The sequence below is a fragment of the Chrysochloris asiatica genome, unplaced genomic scaffold (genome assembly GCF_000296735.1).
Source record: "Chrysochloris asiatica unplaced genomic scaffold, ChrAsi1.0 scaffold00245, whole genome shotgun sequence".
Lineage (NCBI taxonomy): Eukaryota > Metazoa > Chordata > Mammalia > Afrosoricida > Chrysochloridae > Chrysochloris > Chrysochloris asiatica.
In genome coordinates, this window is record NW_006408763.1 from 241,331 (window position 1) to 265,159 (window position 23,829).

General features: G+C 39.0%; 1 protein-coding gene across 1 annotated transcript in view; it reads left to right on the forward strand.

The window, feature by feature from the left end:
- The window catches only part of NPHP1 (nephronophthisis 1 (juvenile)), an 84,445-nt gene that overhangs the window by 6,004 nt on the left and 54,612 nt on the right, over positions 1-23,829 (forward strand). The window contains exons 3-7 of the mRNA XM_006873545.1: positions 14,070-14,307; positions 16,191-16,292; positions 17,829-17,929; positions 18,247-18,289; positions 19,317-19,401. Of these exons, the coding sequence (XP_006873607.1) occupies positions 14,070-14,307; positions 16,191-16,292; positions 17,829-17,929; positions 18,247-18,289; positions 19,317-19,401 (569 nt within the window). The remainder of the gene's footprint in view (positions 1-14,069; positions 14,308-16,190; positions 16,293-17,828; positions 17,930-18,246; positions 18,290-19,316; positions 19,402-23,829) is intronic.

Genomic DNA, 23,829 nt, shown 5'->3' on the forward strand with positions numbered 1-23,829 from the left:
GAAACTACCAGCCGCTCCGCGAGAGAAAGATGAGGCTTTCTACTCCCGTAAAGATTTACACCCTCGGAAACCCTGTACAGGGTCGCTATGGGTTGGAACCAGCTTGACGGCACTTAACAACAACAACAATAGTCCATTAACTTTTCCATGCATTTAGTGCAGTCTATTTTATCCTGTAATCTACCTGACCTTCTCACCATCTGGATCTGTTCCTATGTGTTTACCTTCTTTTACATTGTAATTGTTTTGATCATAGACTGACCTCTTAGATTCTCTGAGTTTGTTCTTATAGTTTTGTTCTGTTCTTGACTCTTCCTTCTGTTGATTTAGTTATGGGAGGTGTTGCCACGTATGTCGATCTCTGGTTGTTATCTGTTCTTGTTGGTTCTCAGTCCACAGAACTCCCTTTAGGATGTTTTGTAGTGCAGGGTTGGCTTTGGAGAAATCCCTTAGCTTCTGTTTATCCTGGAATGTTTTTATTACACCGTTGTATTTGATTGATAACTTTGCTGGATAAAGGATTCTTGGTTGGCAGTTTTTTTCTTTCAGGGTTATATATATGTCTCCCCATTGCCTTCTTGCTTGCATGGTTTCTGTTGAGAGATCCGAGGTTCATCTGACTTGCTTGCTTTTGTATGTAACACTTCTATTTTTCCTAGCTGCTTTCAGGAGTGTCTCCTTATCTTTGATTTTAGAGAGCTTGATTATGATATGTCTCAGTGATTTTCTTTTGTGTGGGGTCTATCCTTCCTGGGGTTCGTTGAGCTTTTTGAATGTTTTTCTTTTTACTTTGCAGGATGTTAGAGAAATGTTCTTCCACAGTTCCTCAACTATTTCCTCTGTGGACTTGTGTGATTCTTCTTGTTCTGGAATGCCGATAATTCTTAAGTTATTCCTCTTCATGTTGTCCAATGTGAATCTTAGACCTTCTTCAGATTTTTTTATTCTTTTTTCTGCTTGCTCTTCTATCTTAGTGGTTTTGAGATATTTGTCTTCCTGCTCACTGGTTCTGCCTTCCATCTCTTCTATTCTAGTATATTTCAGTGTATTGTCTATTTCTGATATTCTATTATTGATCGTTTGGACCTCTTTCTGTAAGTTTTGAATTGTTTCCAATGCTTTTTTGATTCGAATTGTTTCCAATGCTTATTTGATTGTACCTGTAGCACTTTTCTGACTTCTTCCTTATTTTTCTCAGCTCCATTGTAAAGTGTTTGGAAACATTTTATAATCATTTTTCTGAATTCCTTCTCAGGCATTTCCAAACCCTCCTTCCAGAATGTAGTCCAGGTCTACCTCTAGGTTATTTGTCTCAGATATTTTATCTTGTTTCTGGACATGTGCTGATGTGGTCATCTGAGTTTGCTTCTTGGACATGTTCAGTGTTTATCTGTGGCCTTAATACTTAACTGAGTATGTGTTTTGATATTTTTTATGCTTTCTGATTGCTTCCAGGTAGATGTGATCAGGATGTGGACTTCCCTTTTCACTCTTCTTATTGCTTAACTCAGAGTAACTTTCACAGGTGTTGTCTCCCTCCCTGGCATATGGCAGTCGGTATTGGTTCTTGCCTGGATTTTGGTGTTTTATAAAGTATGATTGTAGCTTGACTATGTGACAGCAGTTGCTGTCTCTTCTTGGGTAATATAGGGATAGGAAGAGTCCTCCAAAGGTGAGGAGGAGGAGGGGAGGAGGAGGGGGAGGAGGAGGACAAACAAAAGAACAACACCAACAATAAAACTGGGTACTGTAGTCTATAATCACAGAAAAGGAAGAGGAGGCAGAGAAAAAAGAAAAAAAAAATCTGTAGCCTAATATGAGTATGACTTTAATGTCCTCTCTTCAGCTTCTTGCCTTCAAAGCTGCCTGAGAGATTTCAGGATGCCACTGTTGGTTGTTATGCTGTGCCTCAGGATTTAATTTAATTTTAGGCCTGTTTTGTTTTTAAACTCTCCTTCTCTCTCTACACCCCTTGTTTTGGCTTTTCCATATTAAAAAAACAAACAAAAACAGTTCAGTGCCAGCCCTTGGGCTGAGTGTATCTGTGTGCGTGTGTGGCAGAAGAACCCACCAGTAGTGAGGGTGGGGAGTGTCCACTCACTCAGACACCCCCTCTAGTCACCAGAATGGAGGTGCACAAACAGCGGGGGACCTATGAACAGATAACTAGAACAAAGCAGGTTCCCACAGCGTTTTTCTGTGATGTGTGTGCTCTCCCTGCTTGGTTTTGCCACTTGGTCTTGCCCAAGTTGTGGGCTCCAAGCCGCTGAGCCCGGCAGATTCAAAAGTATGCGATTTCTTACTTTTGCTACAAGTTCCACTAACTATAAGCCTTCAAACCGTTTAAATATTCCCATCTATGTGGTTCCAAGTTTTGGAGCCCTGCCCTGAATCTGCTTTGCCTGGTATTCTGTAGTATTGCTGATGGTGAACCTCACTGCACCTCCACTATAACCGCCATCAAGCCCCACCTCTCAAGACAATGTTTTAAGACAACTAACAAATATAGAATTTCATCAAGTATGTGAAGGCACTTAACTGTACTCATGAAGGAGGTACAGGTTTTGTTCCCTTGAATGAAATAGAAGAATTACAAATGATAAACTTTGGATGTAGAAGAAACCAACCAAAACCTGAAATTATGGACTTGTTGCTGTGGTGATAGTAACTGTCAAAGCTGCTAACTGTGAACATCGGTGGCTTAAGTGGAATTACCCTAACAAACAAACCAAACTCACTACCCTAAAAACAAACAAACTCTGCTGTGGAGTAAAAAAGAGTTTATGGCATTCAAAAGAATTTGAGCTTCATTCTGTAAAGTTTAAATGATTCATTAGTATCATTTAGAAAGGTTTTTACTTAAGTCAGGCATTCAAAGTACTTAAAAAACAAAATAAAATTTAAAAGGGAATTTAATTTTTCTTAGTTAGATTAAGAACCCTGGTGGCCCAGTGGTCAAGTGCTTGGCAGCAAATGGCAATTTGATCCCATTGGTTGCTCTGTGGTAGAACGTCCGCTTCCATAATAATTTATCACTTTGGAACCCTATGGGACAGTTCACTGACCTGTAGATTTATAACATGAAACGGAATTGACATGAGGGCAGCGAGGTTGGTTTGGGTATTAGTACGGTTGACTGTTTAAGGAATTTACTTAAAGTTGAGCTTATCGAACAATAATGAAAGAACAAGTCAATGTGATTGTTGTTGCTTTGCTGGGTTTAAAAATAGAGGCATATTGGTTGAATTTGAAATCCTTGAAAAAACTGGATTTAAAAATTTATTTTAATAAGTGAATAATTATTTGTAAACTCAAGTACCATAGCCTTCTCTTTGTAAAAAAAATCCCTATACAGTCATTTAAAAACTCCCATTGACATTTGCATGTCTGAAAATGTCATTCTGCCCTGATGCTGAATTAATAGTTAGCTAGATATAAAGGTTTAGATCAATTGTATTGACACCTTGGAAACATTGCTCCATTTTCTTTGGATCCAGTGATGAAATAAAGTCTGATCACCACACCTTACTCTATTGCACTTTGCAGTACTTTTCAGTCTGTCAGCGCCATTTTTCCAACAGCATGTGCTCCCTTTGTATCTCTGTGCCACATTTTGGTAATTCTCACAGTACTTCAAAGTTTTAAAATGCTGTTGCACACTAACAGACTATAGTATAGTATAAACTTAGCTTTTATAGGTACTGGGAAACAAAAAATTTAGTGTGACTTGCTTTATTGTAATATTTGCTTTGTTGCGATAGTTGGGAATCCAACTCACAGTATGTTTGAAGTAAGCGTATACTGGAATTCTAACCTCTATACCTATGTTGTTAAGTGCCACTCAGTGCCCCTGTATAGGGTTTCCAAGAAGCAGCTTTGGGTTTGAACCTCCAATCTTGTGGTTAGCAGTCCAGTGCTTACCCTACAGCACACACCAAGACTCCCTATACCTATGAATGTAATCCAATCTAATGTAATCCAACCTAATTCCATAATGCAACTTAATGTAATATAACCAGTTGAGTAATGTAGTACAGTGTGTGCCCTAAACCTAATCACTTTTGAGTTAAAAAAAATTAGATTAGACCCAAAAGCAAGCACACATCAGGGAAGACAGGTGCCATGTGAGGCTTTCCAATGCACATCTGGAGCTACCACCTGATTTAGACTTTTTGTTTCTGGAACTGTGAGAAAACACAATTCTGTTCTTTAAAACCACCCACTTGTGATGCTTCTTTTGATATTTGGACTTTTCATCTTGATATATTTAGTAGAGTCCTGGAGTGCTGTAGGGTAACCACTGGACCACAGGGCTGATTTGAGCTGCAAGATCGGCAGTTCTTCTCTAGCAGCCTCTCCTCAGAAACTCTATACGGGGTCGCTATGAGTTGGAACCAACTCAATCGCCTGAATCAACAACATATTTAGGGGTCATTTTTATCTTGCTCAACACTCAATGGGTGTCTGTTTGAAACACACGTTTCTTATGAGTTCTGAAAAGTTTTCTTTTACTAAAAGACAGTTTCTTTACTTCCATTTGTCTGTTTCTTCCTGGAATCCCTTTGAGTTAAGTACAGAACCTTCTAGATTGATCCAGAACTCTTATCTTTCCATTTGTTTCTTTGTCTTTGGTTTACACCTAGGAGATTCTCTTGACTTTTTCTCTTAACATTTCTATGAGTTGCTTTATTTCCACAGCCATACTGTTAATTGATAAAGGTCCCTTCTTGTTCTTTAGCTGCTCCTTGTTGTAGCGTCGTGATTTAGGAGATTTTTTGTTTCAGCTTAGAGTATTTGTTGGCTAGTTAAAAATTTTTATCTTTCATACTGCTGATTTTCTATATTATGTCTGGTGGTCTTTGGGTACCATTCTTATTTATGAATAAGGGACTAGGTTGATTATTCTAGAAAGCTGTCATGGATTCTTCTGCTATTGTAAATTTAGATCTCTCTCCTACTTTCCCTTGAATGAGGATGATATTCTTTGTACGAGCAGCAGTCAAGAAATCAAACAAAGTATTGCACTAGGCAAATTTGCTGCACAAGACTTATTTAAAGAATTCCAGAGCAAAGATGTCAGTTTGAAGACTAAGGTGCGCCTGACCCAAGCCATGGTCTTTTCAGCCACCTCATATGCTTGTGAAAATTGGACAGTGAATAACAAAACTACAGAAGAATCAATGTATTTAAATTATGGTGTTGGCAAAGAATATTGAAAGTACCATGGACTGCTAGAAGAATAAATAAATTGGCCTTGGAAGAAGTACAGCCAGAATGCTCTTTAGAAGTGAGTATGATGAAACTTTGAGCATGTGGTCAGGAGGGACCAGTCCCTGAAGAAGGACATCTTGCTTGGTAAAGTAGAGGGTCAGCAAAAAAGAGGAAGACCCACAACGAGATGGATTGACACAATGGCAGCAGCAATGGGCTCAAATGTAACAATAATTGTGAGGATGGCGCAGGACCAAGCAGTGTTCTTTTGTACATAGGGTCACTCTGAGTTAGAACTGACTTGATGGTACCTAAACTACAACAACTAAATAGTTAGTGGTTCAAACTCCATGGAAGAAAGATGTGGCAGTCTGCTTCCATACAGATTACAGCCTTAGAAACTCTATTGGGCTGTTCTACTCTGTTTGATAGGGTTGCTATAAATTGGAAATCAACTTAGTGGCAATACATTTCTAGTTTTTTATGATATAAAATGCTTTCCACTTTGGCTATTAATTGAGATTTCTGAGTCTGAATTTTAGGTTGCATTCTCTTGGCACAAGTAAGAGGACACCTGTCAGAACAAGTGGTTTTACTGTCAGTCTGACATAACAAAAAATCTGGAGGTGATTGTGACTCATGATGCTCTTAGGGACCCACCCCTGGCCGTAGTTCTGCTGTCCACAGTTTATGGTGGTGTCTCCAGTCACAGTCATAGTGTCCTCAGACTTCATAACAAAATAGGGCAAAATGGGTTGCTTCAAAGAACAGAAATGCGTTTTCTTACACTTTTGGAAAAGGTCCAATTCAGGGTCTCACTGGTGTTGCTTCCTTCTGGGGACTCTGAGAGAGGAACTATTCCATGCTCTCTCTATCTTCCTGTGTCTGCCAGCTGTCCTTGGCTGCCTGTAGTTGTGTCTTCACATGGCATGTTTCTCCTGTATGTCTCCATTTGCATGCCTGTCTTTCTTTTTGTCAGAAGAGATTAAGATTAGGAACTACCCTACTACAGTTGTTATTGCTGTTGTTAAGTGCCGTTGAGTCGGTTCTGACTCATAGTGACCATGTATGTAGTTGCCAAGGAGTGGCTGGTGAGCTTGAACCACTGACCTTGAGGTTCAAACTGACTTTGCAGTCCAGCGCATTAACCCACAGTGTCACACCAGAACAGTACAACTTTTAATTTATCTGATAACATTTTAAAAGAAAAACCTATTAATTACCTCAAACAAAGTTGCATTTACAGGTATTCAACATATCATTCAGGGGGGCCCAATTCAATCCATAACAAGGACTAAAAGCAGAAAGGGGAAGAGCTGTACTCCATTTTGGGTACTAATTTCCTGACTCCATCAGATGGATCTTGACTGAAAGCAGAGAATACCAGAAAGATGTTTACCTGTGCTTTATTGACTATGCAAAGGCCTTCGATTGTGTGGATCATGACAAACTATGGACAACATAGTGAAGTATGAGTATTCTGGAACACTTGATTGTGCTCATGAAGAACCTGTACATAGACCAAGAGGCAGCTATTCAAACAGAGCATGGAAACACTGAATGGTTTAAAATTAGGAAAGGTGTGTGACAGGGTTGTATTCTTTCACCATACTTATTTAACCTGTATGCTGATAAATAATCGAAAAAGATGGGTTATATAAAGAAAAACATGGCATCAGGATTGGAGGAAGACTCATTAATGACCTGCAATATCCAGATGATAACCTTGCTTGCTGAAAGTGAAAAGGACTTAAAATATTTACTGATGAAGATCAAAGAGCACAGCCTTTGGTATAGATTACATCTCAATGTAAAGAAAACAAAAATCCTCACCACTGAACCAGAAACAACTTTCTTATCAATGGAGAAAAAATTAAAGTTGTCAAGGACTTTATTCTTCTTGGATCAACTATCAACACTCATGGAAGCAGCAGCCAAGAAATCAAATGACATATTGCATTAGGCAAATCTGCTGCATAAGACCTTTTTAAAGTGTTGAAGAGCAAAGATGTCAGCTTGAGGACTAAGGTGCACCTGACCCAAGCCATGGTATTTTCAGTAACCTCATATGCATGTGAAAGCTGGACAGTGAATAAGGAAGACCGATGCTTTTGAGTTATGGTGTTGGAGGAGAATATTGAAAGTGCCATGGGCTGCCAAAAGAATAAACAGTTCTGATTGGAAGAAGTAAAACCAGAGTGTTCTTGGAGGCCAGATGACTAAACTTTATCTCTCATACTTCGGACATATTGTCAGGACGGACCAGTTACTGGAGAAGGATATCATGTTTGGTAGGGTGGAGGGTCAGAGAAAAAGAGGAAGCCCCCCAGCAAGAAAGATTGGCAAAGTGGCAGCATCAATGGGCTCAAGCATGGCAACAATTGTGAGGTTGGCCCAGGACTGGGCAGTGTTTCGTTCTGTTGTGCATAGGGTCACTATGAGTCTGTACCAACTCGATATCACCTAACAACAACAACTTCTCTTTTGGGTGTCTAAGACTTAATCTAAAACATATGAGCTCTTTACCTGTATATGGAATAACTAAAAGCACTGGATTGTATGGCAAGGTTAAGTTCAGAATGAAAGTGTGCTGAGGTGCAAAGAGGCCAGCTATAGAGTGCCAAAGTCTGCCTTCATATTGTGACTCCACCTTCAAATAGCTATGTGGCTTTGGGCAAGTTACTTAACTCTTTAGAACACCTCAGTTTCTTCTACTGGGATGAGGATTATTATAAGACTGCACTGAGGTAATAAATATATTGACACACAATACATTTTAGCTATTATTATCATGAGTTATGTCTCCATGGATAAGTCTTTTTGTTGTATGTGCCATCATGTCAGTTCTGACTCAAAACGACCCTGTGTAAAGTTCCCGAGGAGCAGCTGGTGAGTTTGAACTGCCGACCTTGTAGTTCAAACTGACCTTTCAGTCTAGGGCATTATCCAGCAGCGCCACACCAGAGTCAGAAAAGCATTACAAAGTTCAATGCTCTTTCTTATTTTAGAGACACGAGACTGAAGTCGAGAGTCACTTCATGTTTCTGAGTCTTGCTTCTCATTTCTGCATACCTTAAAGCTTTGCTGTGTGTATCATGGGGGACTAATGGGTGAAGAAGCATTTTCATGTGATTTAAAAACATGTATTAATCATAAGATAATAGTCTTGTCTCTTAAAAATTGTGTATTATTTTATAAAATAACTATGGTTCTGACAATGAAACATTTTTTTCCTTTTCTTTTTAAAATTTAGATGTATCCAATTAAAACATGCAATCGATGAAAATAAAAATACTCTTCAAAAATTAAGCAAAGTAAGTATTAGCAGCTAATCATATTATAAAAAATCAGTTTTGCACAGTTGTTTTCATTAAATGTGAATCAGAGTTGGTAACTTCCTGGGTTCATGTTAGTGATGAAGTCTAACCTCAAGTCAATGCTGACTTGCTAAACAGTCTTCCTAAGTTTGTGCTTAGGAACAGTAAATCGGGACTTCAGGTACTAAAAAAGTTAAAAGAAAAGTCAAGTATTGAGAAATCAGAGAATTCAGGAAGAATTTCTTTTAATTTAGCGTGATATTAGCTCTGTTTTACAGTTCAGGATTGTTTTCCTTCTAATTATAGCCTAAGTGAAAAAGAAGCCTCTTACACTGAACAGCAGCGTTAGTGTCAGTGACTGGCAGAACCAGGAGGCACTAGGATTTATTCTTGGCAATCCCCCAGTATAGGGTGAGCTTCAGCCCCATATCCAGGGCCATCTTGAACATTGAAAGTGGAGGTACCTAAAAGTCATCTCCATGCCCATGCATGAATTCTTTTTACTACCTCTGAAACAAGTGGTTGCTGAGATCTTGTCTGAATTTCTCCAATGACATAAAATTCAACTTAGGAAATAGACTGACCTTAAGTTTATTTTGTTGTTGTTAAGTGCCGTCGAATCGGTCCTGACTCATAGCAACACTGGGTTTCTGCTGAGCAGCTGGTGGGTTTGAACCGTGGTCCTTGCTAAGAGTTGGAACCAACTGGATGGCACTTAAGAACACCAGGACTCCATGACATTAAGTTTTGTTATTGCTAAGTGCCATCAAGTAGGTTTTGATTCATAGTGACCCCATATAGAGTTTCTACGAGTGGCTGGTGGGTTTGAACTGCTGACCTTGTGGTTACCAGACCAGTGGACCTTAAGTTTTAGAAACTAGTTATTCCTGTTCCACAGATAAGGAAGGAGACTCAGGAAGGTAAAAAGTAGCTTTCTCAATGTCTCACCACAAACAAGTGGCTGAACTTGGGATTGTCTCTGAGGTCGACCTTCTCTTTGGAATTTATCCCTTACTAACTATGGTGGGTCTGCAATTTAACAAGGACCCTGCTCCTGATCAACAAAATGGCATTGTAGCTACACCAAGTGGTTCCGAATAAAGTCCTGCTTAAGAATATAGTCCTGCTTAAGCTTCCGGTCTCCAGAAAGCTTAAGTCTTTGTTACACCAAAAGACCTGGTAGGTTTCAGGAAAGTCTCCATAACCCCACCCATTGGAAACTCACCAGAACTGTACCTAGGACCACACAGCCTGAAATACCCAAGTCTGTAAGAAACAAAAGGGCTCTTGGTTTCTTTTGGCGATTTAGAGTACCCCCTCCCAGGTTTATTCTCAATAAATCTGTCTGCTGTTGAAGCCAAGACTCTCTCTTTCTTATTTCTTCACAAAACAAAACTCAGGTTTTGTCATTTGGTTTGCATTCTAACTCAATTGTCTACATTTCTTTTCAATTATCCTTATTTCCCTAAATAATATGTGGTCTCATTTTAATATTTGCTTTATCGTATGACATTTAAAAAAAAAATAATACTATCTTGGTTTTCTTGTTTCTTACAAAATAAATATAATAGGAAACGAAAATGAAAATTTTAGTTAAATAGATTTATATTATCTCATAGGCCAATGAATCTGCACCTGTTGGGAACTATCAACAGAGAAAAGTAGAAGAGCATAATCTTTTGGATAAGTTAACCCACCAACTACAAGCACTGGCTGTGACCATAAGCAGAGAAAACATAACTGAGTATGTGTTCTCTTTTCTTTAAGATCACCAAAAGTTTTAATGTTTAACTCACAGTTAAGACCCATAACTGTGTTTTCATTTTATTATAGGCAAGCAATAGTAACAACATAATCCCTCCATATTTATTATATGTCAGAGACTATGTTAGTTCCCATGAGCAGAATAGAGAAGCGTACGTAAGTCATGGCGCAGGACCCGGCAGTGTTTCATTCTGGTGTGCAGAGTGTTGTTATGAATCCTGGCTCCTGCCCACAATAATTTCTAATTTAACTGGTGAAACAAAGTGAAAGAGATCTGAAAAGCTAAATAAACAACTGTTGGAAAATAAAAGCGATTCTGTAACGATGTATAAATTGAAAATATTTGGACTGTCTTACTTGAATTGTTCTCCCTTTCGTAAATATTCTAAAACTTTTGAGGTAAACTCATGCATTCTTTTCTGCTTTGTTGTCATTGTTAAGTGCCATTGAGTCGGTTCTGACCCATAGTGACTCTGTATAGGGTTTACAAGGAGCAGCTGCTGAGCTTGAATAGCCGACCTTGAGGTTCAAACCAACGTTGCAGTGTAGAGCATTAACCTACAGCACCACACCAGGATTCCTTTACTGCTTTGTTGCTGTTGTTAAGCACCGTCGAGTTGATTCCGACCCATAGCAACCCTGTATAGGGTTTCCAAGGAGCAGCTGGTAAGCTTGAACCGCTGACCTTGCAGTTGAAACGGCTTTGCAGTCTGGTACATTAACCCACAGCGCCACCCCAGGACTCCCTTTTGCTTTAGTTGATGCTAATAATAGCTCTTTCAAATTGGGAAGAAGAATTTATAAACAAACCCAGTTTTTAGATGGAAAGGCAAAAATCAACTTCTCAGGCTCTTTATATTATATTCTGGGGAATATGCAAGCGTTCTAGAATTTCCATGATTTCCAGTACTAGGAATGAAAGAGTAGCAGGTATCAAACTTATCTTCCCACTCTGAATCACTGTGAAACCTGGACAAAGCATACAGAACAGCTTTCTGAAGGCCTTGCACATCAATTGTGGAATGGTAGCAGCAGCAGCATCAGAACCTATCTAAGCTCGGTAGGGTAATGGGAATCAGGATCAGTGCAGAGTTCATTCCTAAGAGGCGGAGGCCACTTTCCAACTTTCTGTCCAGTTCTGACACCAGCTGTCTTCCACGACAGTCTCTACTTCTCGTCTGGCTTTGACATCCCATTGTGATGGCCACACAGAACTCATAGACCATACTGACCTTTCAGTGGTTTATTCAGGAACAGGATACAACTCAAGATCAAAATCAGCCATCTACAACTCAGGATTAGGATCAGGAAATGTGTAGCAAAATCTGGAAGGCTCCTTCTATAAGGACATTTCATATTCACCAATCCCTGCAAGGTGTATACCAATCACAGGGCAGGCTGTATGTAGCCCAGGGTCAGACACAAAGTATCATATCAAGTTGTTTACAGCTCACCCAGGTCATGTAACAAACCTTCTAGTTTGGGATTTAGGGGGAAACTCTCTCAGGCTGGTTTTTTTTTATTTAAAAAAATAAGCAAGGCAAAAGGCCATATAAAAGAATTCATTTCACCACATCAACCAAGGCAGGCTGCTGATAGACTTGCTATCGGGGTGCTATAATGAAACCTGCGTTTGCCCTGGTCTTTTTCCTAAGGAAGGTGGACCACAAGTAGAGGACAGCTGTTTCAATGGACTACAAAGGCCAAAATCAAAGTTTGGAGTTGCTGAAGTCATTGGTATTTGTGGGTTAGGGTGACAGAGCGAAGGGAACTGTAGAGAAAGAAGCCCAGAAACTTGAGTGGACTCTTGGAGCTGTGTAAGATGTGATTCCAGAAGACCAGATAGAAAGCTCTTATAGGGGCTGAGAGCTCCAGAGTCTGGTGAAAGGAGATGGGGATAAGATTTCTTGTGATTCAATAGTGAGTAATTGTTTTCATAACTAATTGTGATTGTCACAACTGTGAAGGTAGAAGTTTTATAACAAAAAGGGGAGAGTAGTTTATCTTACAGTCAAAGACTTTAGGACCTTAAGGGAGAAGAGCAAGAGCGGAATGTGGGACTGTATCCAGAGAAGCAGCAACACCAGAGATGGAGGTAGAGATGATGGCCTGGAAAAAGAGAGCAGCTGAGGACTCTAAACTCACGGAAAGAGAAAGGCTGTGTGTGGCCAGGAGGCAGGCTTACAGAATGTGCCCTTTGGTTGTTTAAATGATTATATATTCTTGAATGTTTTTGTGTACATCCAAAAATAAAACGAAACAGAGGGAATAGAAGCAAATACTGTTGAATGATGATGCACAGAAGAGATTATAATCATTATAATGAAACAATGAATGTAAAACCGATGTTCTCCCATGTAAAGTATCACTCAATTCACAATAAAAAGTAAAAAAACAAACAACAAAAAAACTTGTACACTTGTACAGAGTAGTGAAAACTAAAAACAAAACAACCCCCCCCCCCAATACTAAAATGGAAATTCTGGAACTAAAAAAATACAATATGTGCACTGGAGAAAATGGGCAGCTTACTAGAAAACTGGATATAGCAGAGGGGAGAATTAGTGAATCCAAAGACAGTTAATAAAAAAAAAAAATTAAAATTGATACACAAAAAGGCAGGGCAGGGGGAAGGAATAGAAAGAACAGAATGTAGAAAGATGTTTGTCACAGTCAAAAGTTATACACTTAATTGAAGTTACAAAGGAGAGAATACAGTAGAAGAAATATTTAAAGAGATAATGACTGAATTTTTCTTAAAAATGGAAATCTGAAGAAACTTTCAGCCTGTGGATTTTAGGGAGCCTCCAGCAAATTAAATATAAGGAAAATCACACATTCATACATAATGGTCAAACTTTTGAAAACGAAAGGTAAATTAAAAAATCTCAAAAGCAGCCAGGAGAACTATGGACAGAAAAATAGTAAGTGGAATTACATTTAACATCTTACTAGAAACAATACAAGTCAGTTCGGTGACATCTTTCAAGGATTGAAAGAAAGAAAGAAAGAAAATAAATAAAAGCAAAACCACTTGTCAACCAAATGTTTATATCCAGCCAAAATATTCCTTCAAAAAAAATTAAAGTGGAATAAAGACATTTGTGGACAGACAGAAGCTGAGAAAATTAGTTGTCAACAAATCGGCAGTACAGGATATGCTAAAATTCTTTGTGGTATCATTTCTCTTGGGCTAGAGTCCTAGTGTGGCACTGTATGATAAGCACTGGGCTGAAAGTTCTATTTGAACTGTAAGGTTGGCAGTTCAAAGCACCAGCCGCTCCTTAGAAACCCTATACAGGGCCATCATAAGTCGGAATCGACTCAACAGCAGTTAACAACAGAGACAAATGATAACCACATAGAAACAGGGATTTTTAGGAAGGAAAGAAGAGCTGGTTTATATGTAAAAATAAAAGCCTATTGTGCATTTGTTAGTCTCTCTTCTTTCTAAATGTTTTTAAAAGAAGGTTGTATAAAGCAAAAAATACATGCATAGGGATATATAACATACATAGAAATAAAATCTTTGAAAACACTAGCATGACAATAGCACAAAAGATTGTTAGGAATAAATAGATACATTATCTCCTTCTCCTGTGTCAGCCTCTCAAGTCACATATTCTTAGCTAGATGGTGGAGAAGATTAGTTGTATATCCCCCTAATTCCTTTATCTGTCAGCCCCAAATTTGAGTCAGTCCTATATAGAAATTATACTTGGTCTATTCTTGTATGTTACTTCAAATGATCTTAGTCATATAGATATTTTTGTGTAGAATTGGAACACTTACTGAAAGAGATGATAATGATTCTACTGAAGAAGAGGAGGAGGAAGAAAATGAAGAAGAGGAAGACGAGGAAGATGAAGAAGACAGTGAAGAAAGTGGTGAGGAGGAAAAAGGAACAGAAAAAGAAGACAGACAGGAAAATGATTCTCACACAGAGACAGCAAATAACGAATATATTGCTGTTGGAGATTTTACTGCTGAACAAGTTGGGGATCTTACATTCAAGGTAGGTAGAAACAAAACTGGAATATCATGTAGGGACAAATTAGTATACCTAATAGAATAAGAAAACTTGGTTTGTATGCTTACATATTTCTGGTGTTAAATTTTTAGACTTTATATTTTAAAAGGTTCATTCTGTTGAAATAAAATAAGTAGCTATTAGGCTTGACCAGGCTGTTATAGTATGAGTCCAGGTGTAGCACTGTAGGATAAGCACTTGACCCCCCCAGGGTCCGTTGAATTGCAAGGTCAGCTGTTCAAACTCACCAGCTGCTCCTTGGAAACCCTATACAGAGTTGCTATGGGTCTGAACAGACTCCATAGCACTTAACAAAAACAATAATATGAGAGACTCTATTTCTAAAGTCCCTGATGGTAAAAATGGTACAAGAGCACATGCTCCCCCACCCTTTTTTTTTAAAATAAACTTTAATGTTGATAGTTCATAATTAAGGGTAAATTTTTACAATTTACTCTTGATTGTCATATGTATATATTTATTTAGATAAAATTAGGTCAGTGTGTGTATCTAGAGGCTGAAGGGAACACTGCATGTTGTTGTTATGTAGCAAGTATTCTGGTTGATTCAGCATGGAAGGGACTTTATGAGGAATTGATTTATTCATTTTCGTCCTGTGTACCCACACATTCTTGGCTGTGTATAGGTTGCAGGTGGAATAGAAGAATAAAGATATTTGTTTGAGGCTATGTTTTCTTCTAGAGAAACGAACCAAAGAAATTTTCATGAATCTTGATCCTTATACTTATGAAGCTTCACAGTTTAACAACTGATTAATAGTAAAATATACAGGAATATGTGCAGCTAATTTTAGTTTTTAGTGCCTAGGGTTTGTTTTTTTTTTTAAGTTCTCTTTGAAGATATCATCAGTGTAGGACAATAATACATATTATAAATGTTTGCTTTTGAATGTTCTCAGTGGAGGAAATTCTTCCTCAAAGATAGATTGTACTTTTCTAAATGGACAAGTGTTATTCAAAACATATCTGATAAATTGTTGTTATTAAGTGCCATCAAGTTGGTTCTGACTCTTAGCAATCCTGTATAGGGTTTCTGGGGAGTGGCTGGTGGGTTTGAACTGCTGACCTTGTGGTTAGCAATCCAGTGCTTATAAAGTATGCTAGGCAAATTTTTTTGTCAGTTTTTATTGTGAATTATGTGATAGTTTTCATGGGAGAACACCAGCTTTACATTCATCCCATTGTATTTCATTTCATTGCAATGATTGCAATCCCCTCCATGCATCATCGAACAACCAAAAAGTACACCCCCGCAAGCCTGCCCCCCAGCCATCAGCACACAGCCCCTCTCCCTCCCTGATTCCGAGTCCCCAGCTGCTCCATCTCTCCATGTCATTGTCTCTGCCTCCATTTCTGGTGTCACTGGTTCTCTGGGTAGGGTCCTGCACTCCGCTCTTCTCACTTGATGGTCCCAGGAAGCTCTGCTGCTAGGGAAATTTTATACTTCAAATATTTTGGCTTCAAAATAAGATTTAACTTTAATAGAATTGGTTTTGCTTGGGAACTTATATTATACTGCTTCTGAAAGACATATTTCTATAGTGAGATTCAAAAAGTATTTTGCACAATGAATGAATTATTGGAATAAGTGTTGGACCCCTAAAAGTGGCTGTAAAGGATGGTTCCTATTTGAATATATGACTTGAGTGTGTGTTAAAATAACTTTATCACCAAGAAATCATTCATTTATAGTCACATCTGATATAGAGGTAGCATGTGGGGAAGCTTTTGATAACAATTAGTCTAAATGTCTTTTCTTCAGTATATATTTTTGAAGCATTAGTAGTAAAATATACCCCATGACTGTTGAGCTTTATTTTTTTAATTTTTACTTGTTATTGCGTTAAGAAAAGGGAGATTCTCATAGTCGTTGAAAAGAAGCCTGATGGTTGGTGGATAGCGAAGAACACCCAAGGAAATACAGGTCTTGTTCCCAGAACCTACCTGGAGGTTAGTGTTTGTAGTTTGTCCTTTCGCTCTTCTCCTTCAAAACTTTACTTTGTTAATAAAACATTGTGCTGTCTTCTTTCATCAGTTGACTATTATAAAAGGCTTCTAACTTCGTATTAAGGAACTCTGGTAGAGTAGTGGTTACGAATCAGGCTGCTAACCTCGTGTCAGCAGGCTGAAACTACCAGCTGTTCCGTGGGAGAAAGATGATGCTTTCTGCTCCTATAAAGATTTACAGCCTCGGAAACCTGGTACAGGATGGCTATGAGTTGGAACCTTCTCCTCGGCACATAACAACAACAACAACAACCTTTGTATTGCCTTTCAAAATTTATACTCCCAGCCACGACATCAGGACATATGCCAGTGATGACTGGTGCCAGTTGTTCTCGTTTTTGCCAATGTGACTGGCAAAAAAGTCTCATGGTTTTTATTTGCATTTATTATACTGCTAGTGAGATTGGACATCGTTTCATCTGCCTTGTGACCATTTGTCCTTCTTTTTTTGTTAGTTTCCATTTTAGTTCTTTTGGTCATTTTCTAAAAAATTTAAAAAACCTGTTTCTTATAGTTTATAAGAAGTTTTGCAATATCTTAATTGTTGTTATTGTTGTTAAGTGCCATCAAGTTAGTTCCAACCGATAGCAACCCTGTATAGGGTTTCCAAGGAATAGCTGATGGGTTTGAACCACTAGCCTTGCAGTTAGCATTCCAGTGCTTATCCTTCAGTGCCATGCCAGGACCTCAGAATCTTAATAGTAACATGTTGTTAAATGCCGTCAAGTCAGCTCTAACTCTTAGAGGGTTTCTGAGGCTGGAGCAGAAATCTTAGCTGGAATAGAAAGCCTCATCTTTCTCTCTTTGAGCAGCTAGTGGGCTCAAACTGCCAACCGTGTGGTTCGCAGTCCAGTGCTTATCCTACAGAGCCTTGGAAATTTGTGGCATATACTTTTTTTGTTATCTTTCAAAGACATTTATTTTTTATGCTGCTTGATCTGCTTGTGTTCCTGTTTATTTCTGAGGTAATAATTGAGAAGGGGTTCTTTATCTCATGATTATTGTCTTCTAACACTTTTCTAGTACTTTGTCTTTTTTATATTTCTTCATCTGTTTATCTGTTTTGGTATTGCAGTAAATCTCATCTTGAATTTATTTTGATTAAACTTGATCTCTACCTAGATCCTTATAATTTTTCCAAATAATAAGACTATCAATCATGTGTTGAAAATTTTTCACCAATGAATTTTTTATATGCACATCATTTTTTTGACAGAGTCCTGGTGTGGCACTGTAGGCACTGGACTGTTAACCATAAAGTTGGTGGCTCAAACACACAAGCACTCATTGGAAACCCTATACGGGGTTACTATGAGTTGGAACTGACTCAATGGCACTTAATAACAACAACAACATATTTTTTATATTCCTCTACAATTAGGTCTTTTTCTGAGCCTATTGGTTTTTTTTTTTTTTTCCCGAGGGGGGTATTGATTTTTGCATTTGTTATAAAGTGCTTCATATTTTAATTATTTTCAGCCCAATAATAAAGAAAAAGGTCTAGAGTCCAGTGAAGAAGGCAGTGAAGAAGATGTGGAGGTCATGGATGAAACAGCTGATGGAGCAGAAGTTAAGAAAAGGTAAAATCAAAGACTGAGAGACTATTAAAGTAGGGCTAGGAAATATTTTATTTAGTTTTACTGCTTTATAACTTAAGAGTTTCTTGAAATGGAGAAACCTTGTGCCTTGAGAACAGTATCATATTATTGTTTAACTTAAAAGATCACTATGACTTTAATTTTTTGTGATTATATTTACTGCATACTATTGTTCTATTTTGGTGTCACTAGATAGGCTTCTAGGTTTTCAGAACCTACTGATGGTGAAGTATTTTGTCCCTTGATTAATGAAGTTTCTTTTATCAGTCTACACTCATCTTGTGGTTTTGCCTCCTTAGAAATGATTCTCATTGGAGTGCTGTTCGAAAAGCTATCTCAGAGGTTGGTATCTCCTTTTTTGTTACTGGTATCTTGTTGCTAAGTTCTGATTAAGTTCTGATTCAAACCAAGGTGGAGATTTTAGGAGGTAGCTTTAGCTCTTAAATAAGATACAAAGCATCAAAAGTAAAGAGTATATAACACATGTATTTTGTCTAGTAAGCCTGTCTTGCAAGTAACATTTCTTACTGCATAAGAAGAGTAAATACTGTCATGCCTGGTATGATTTCAGGACTTGGGAATATCTCTCAGTGATTCTGCCTGAATTTCCTATCATTTGGATGATGCTTGCTATTAAATTTCAGTTACTGTCTAGAAAATGTTGAGAGCTCGAAAAAACAGCCGTCCAGAATCCTATCATATAAAAATTGATGTAAGAAAATGAAAATTCTCCATCTACTCTCTCTTTCTCTACTTCCTAACAGTTTATTCTGCTTGTAACTCATACAAGGAGCTCTGGTAGTGTAGTGGGTTATGAGTTGGGCTGATAACTGCAAGGTTGGCACTTCAAAACTACTGGCTGTGGCTGTCCGTGAAAGAAAGATGAGGCTTTCTGTTCCTGTAAAGATTTACAGCCTGAGGAACCCTATACAGGGTAGCTATGAGTCAGAACCGACTCCATGGCACATAACCACCACCTTATGTTTGTGTGTGTGTGTGTGTGTGTCTGTACCAGACACATGAAAGCCATTATTTCCTCAGTGCATGTTAGGCTGTGCTCTGAAGTCATCTCATCTCATGGCAGTCCTTTGTGGAAGGGATATTCAGGAAACAGCTGGTCTGAAACAGAGCTTTGTACATTGGTCTCTGCATGGGAGTTCGGTCCTAGAGAGACCAGGACTCAGTTATGACAGCCTCTTAGGAATTTGGGGGTTATAGTGCTGTATTCTTTCTTCTATTAAGGTCTGGGCATTTGTGCTTTCCTTTTGGGGGCTATACTTACTAGAGTGGTAAGAAGAAAGTGTCCTAGAGGTGAGGAAACATGAATGAACATAAGCAAGTCAGTTTTGTTATTTACTATTTTCAGCAGATAAGCACTGTTGATGTGCTAACTACCATGGGAGCTATTCCTGCAGGATTCCGACCTTCCACACTCTCCCAGCTTCTGGAGGAAGGTAACGTGGGTCGGTCAGCACCTCACACTTTTAGTACAGCAGTCAAGGATTAAGTCTAATGTTTCTGTCATAACCAAAACAGGAGCCCGGTGACACAATGGTTAAAAATTCAAACCCACCAGTTTCTCTGTAGGAGAACGATGTGGCAGTCTACTTTCATAAAGGTTTACAGCCTTGGAAACTCTGTGGGACAATTCTGGTCTGTCCTATAGTGCTGTGTGAGTCGGAGGTTTTACCAGTATCATTTAATCCCAGTAGGAAGCAAATATATTTTTAAAGTCTTCTTTAAAGGGATATGGTAGATTAATTACTAAATGGCTTTAGATTTATAATAATAATAATATATATACATATATATAATGTTTTACTGTGATAGTTTTTTGTGATTATATGTTTTAATGTGATAGTTTACATGGGAGAACATTAGCTTTACATTCATCCTATTGTATATTGTTCCATTGCCATGGTTACACTCCCCTCCATGCATCATCAACCAACCAAAAGGTATACCCTGCAAGCCTGCCTGCAAGTCGTCAGCACATAGCCCCTCTCCCTCTCTGGGTCTAGAGTCCCCAGCTGCTGCATCGCTCCACGTCATCATCTCTGCCTCCATCTCTGGCATCACTGTTTCTCTGAGTAGGGCCCTACAGATTGGACACTACTCAGTGGAGATTCTACCTTCCTTCGCGCCCTCTGGATCTAGGCTCCCTCTTGAAAGCTTGTAAGCCAGTCACTTCTTGCCTTTGTAGTCCTGCCACCCCCATTTTGGGTATCAATGTCCAAGTTGCCCATACCTGTCTACTCTGTGTATAGAGGGAGTGGGAATTATCCTCACTGTAAAGATTTGTTCCCTCTTTTGAGCTACTGCATCCATAGGTGTAGGTTAAGTTCATCAAATTGTATCAGAGCTCTCTTTTTTTCCTCTTCTTTCTTCTTCTAGTTGAGTTCTGATCATCCAGTCATTGAAGCCAGGTCAAGTGAGTGTTCTTATGCATATGCCCTTTCTTCTTATCAGCTGGAAGCTTCACTCTCCACTCTAGTCCTCTGTGGCTATGTCACTGACTCTTGGCCCAAGAGTCCCCAGGTCTTGCCACACTGCTGGCCATCCAGGTTTCCACCCGGGTTCACAGGAGTCTATTGAATGTTGTAGGGCTTAGCTTGCAGCTTCATTTTTGTTTTTCCCTCACTTCCCCTTATCGGTGACGAACGTGGTTACCAATCAAAGCGCATGTCTGCTCGTGTATTTATAATAATATTTTAAGAGATCACAAGTCCATTTGTGATTTCTTTATTACAAATGCACTGTGATTGGTACATTAAATATAGTTATTTCAGTTTAAAGAGTATGTAAAATAGGTTTATATGAGTATTACCTTAAGGTAGATTATCTTTTCTTTCTCATGGAATAAATTCTTACCCATACTTGAAAAATGACATATATAATTTTAGAGATGGGAAGAATGCTAGAGATGGTATCTGTAGTAAACTGCTAGTTGATGAAATAAGGAAGAGGGTGATTACTTATTTATAGGCTATTCTTTTTTTTTTTTATGTCTCAGCCAGTGTTTATTCTAAATCATCAGCTTCTATAGCTGGTCTTTGAGTTTTACAGAACTGGGATTTTTTTTAAAGTTATACAAGTAATGTGAGATAATTTGTTGTTGTTGTTAAGTGCCGTTGAGTCGGTTCTGACCCATAGCGGCCCTGTACAGAGTTTCCGAGGGTGTAAATCTTTACAGGAGTAGAAAGCCTCATCTTTAATTATTGTCCCACACTACCCCTTCCACCACACATCCGTCAGTTTGTTGTATTTGGTGGCTTATGTGTTCCTGGGATGATGGAAGCTATGCTACTGGTATTTTAAATACCAGCAGTGTCACCCATGATGGACAGGTTTCAGAGGATCTTCCAGATGAAGACAGACTAGGCAGAGGAAAGGTAGAGTAGTTACTCACTTAAAATCTTATCACTAACAGTGGAATATTATTGGATGTAGTGCCAGAAGATGATCCTCTCAGTTTAAAGACCTTCAGAATGAAACTGGGGAAGAGCTATCTACTTAAAGTAGAGTCGACCTTAATGATATGGATAGGGTAAGGCTTTCAAGACCTTTATTTACTATAGGGGCAAAACTCAAAATGAGAAATAGCTGCAAGCATTCATTAATAGTCAGAATATAGAATGTACAAAGTATGAATCTCAAAAAATGGGAAGTCATCAAAAATGAAATGGAACACATAAAGATCTTGCATTTTAAAGGGTATGTAAAATATCAGGTATTAGTGAGCTGAAATGGTCTGGTATTGGCCATTTTGAATCACACAATCACTTGGTTTACTGTGCTGGGAGTACAAATTGAAGAGGAATTGTATCAAGTGTATGCTCTATTATTTAAATTTATATACTAACCACTGAAGTCAGTGACGTTGAAATTGAAGAATTCTACTAACTTCTTCAAGATGCATTGATAATGACTGGTGATTGGAATGCTAAAGGTAGAAACAGAGAGGAGGGATCAATAATTGGAAAATATGGCCTCGGTGGTGTAAACGTTGCTGGAAATTTCATGATAGAATATTGCAAGACTAATGCCTTATTAATTGCAAATATCTTTGTCTACAACACAAAAGGCAACTGTACACATGGACCTCATCAGAGGGGATAGACAGGAACCAAATTGACTATGTCTGTGGAAGAGATAATGGAAAAGCTCAATATTATCAGCTAAAACTAGGCTAGGGGCTGACTGTGGATCAGACCCATTAATTGCTCATATGTAAGTTCAGGCTGAAGCTGAAGAAAATTAAAACAAATCCACAAGAACCAAAATATGACCATGACTATATCCTACTTGAATTTAGAGACCATCTGAAGAACAGATTTGATGCATTAGACACTGATGACACAAGACCAGAAGAGTTGTGGGATGACATCAAGAACATCATAGATGAAGAAAGTAAAAGGTCAGTAATAAAAAAGACAGGAAAACCAAAGTGGATGTCAGAAGACACTGAGATTTGAGCACTTCCATGTAAAGATGCTAAAGTGAATGGAAAATTTCAAACAGCAACTCAAGAAGACAAAGTCAATGAAATGTACAAAGACCTGCAGTTAGAAAACCAAAAGGTAAGGACACGCTCAGCATTTCTCAAGCTGAAAGAACTGAAGAAAAAATTCCAGTCTCAACTTGAAATATTGAGGGGGTTCATGGGCAAAATATCGAATGATGCTGGAAACATCAAAAAAAAGTGAAAAGAATACAGAGTCATTGTACCAAAATGAATTGGTCAACGTTCAATCATTTCAAGAGGTGCCATATGATTAAGAGCCAATGTATTGGCTCTCCACTCCTCCCTCATCTTCTCTTGCAGCCCCAGCCGCATCTCTGTGACAGGATGGTGAAGGTTGATGTCAATGGATTTGGCCGTATTGGGCGTCTGGTCACCAGGGCTGTTGTTAACTCTGGCAAACTGGAGGTTGTTGCCATCAGTGACCCTTCTTTGACCTCAACTACATGGTCTACATGTTCCAGTATGATTCCACCATAGCAAGTTCAGTGGCACTGTCAAGTCTGAGAATGGGAAGCTTGTTCTCAATGGGAAGCCCATCTCTCTCTTCCAGGAGTGAGATCCTGCCAACATCAAGTGATGCTGGTGCTGAGTGTTGTGGAGAGTCCACCGGTATCTTCACAACTTTGGAGAAGGCTGGGGCTCACTGGAAGGGTGGTCCCAAAAAGGTAACCATCTCTGCCCTTTCTACTGATGGCCCCATGTTTGTGATGGGCGTGAACAACTCCCTCAAGATTGTCAGCAATGCCTCCTGCACCACCAAATATTTGGTCCCCTGGCTAAGGTCATCCATGACAACTTTGGCATCATGGAGGGGACTCATGACCACAGTCCATGCCATCACTGACACCCAGAAGACTGTGGATGACCCCTCTGGGAAACTGTGGTGTGATGGCCGTGGTGTGCTCAGAGCATCATCCCTGCATCTACCGGTGCTGCCACGGCTGTGGGCAAGGTCATCTCTGAACTGAATGGGAAACTCACTGGCATGGCCTTCCTCATGCCCACTCCCAATGTTTCCGTCATGGATCTGACCTGCTGTCTGGAGAAAGTTGCCAACACAATGACATCAGGAAGGTGGTGAAGCAAGTATCAGATGGCCCCCTACAAGGGCTACACTGAAGACCAGGATATCTATGATTTTAACAGTAATACCCACTCTTTTGCCTTTGATGCTAGGGCTGGCATTGCCCTCAATGACAATGAATTTGGTTACAGCAACAGGTGGTGGACCTTTTGGAATAAGAGTCCTTGGCCTCCAAGGAATAAGAGTCCCCTCGACTACTAGCTCCAGCAATAGCACTAGAGAATGAGAGGGGCTCTTGGCTTCTGGGGAGTCCTTGTTCCAGTTCGATCTCCC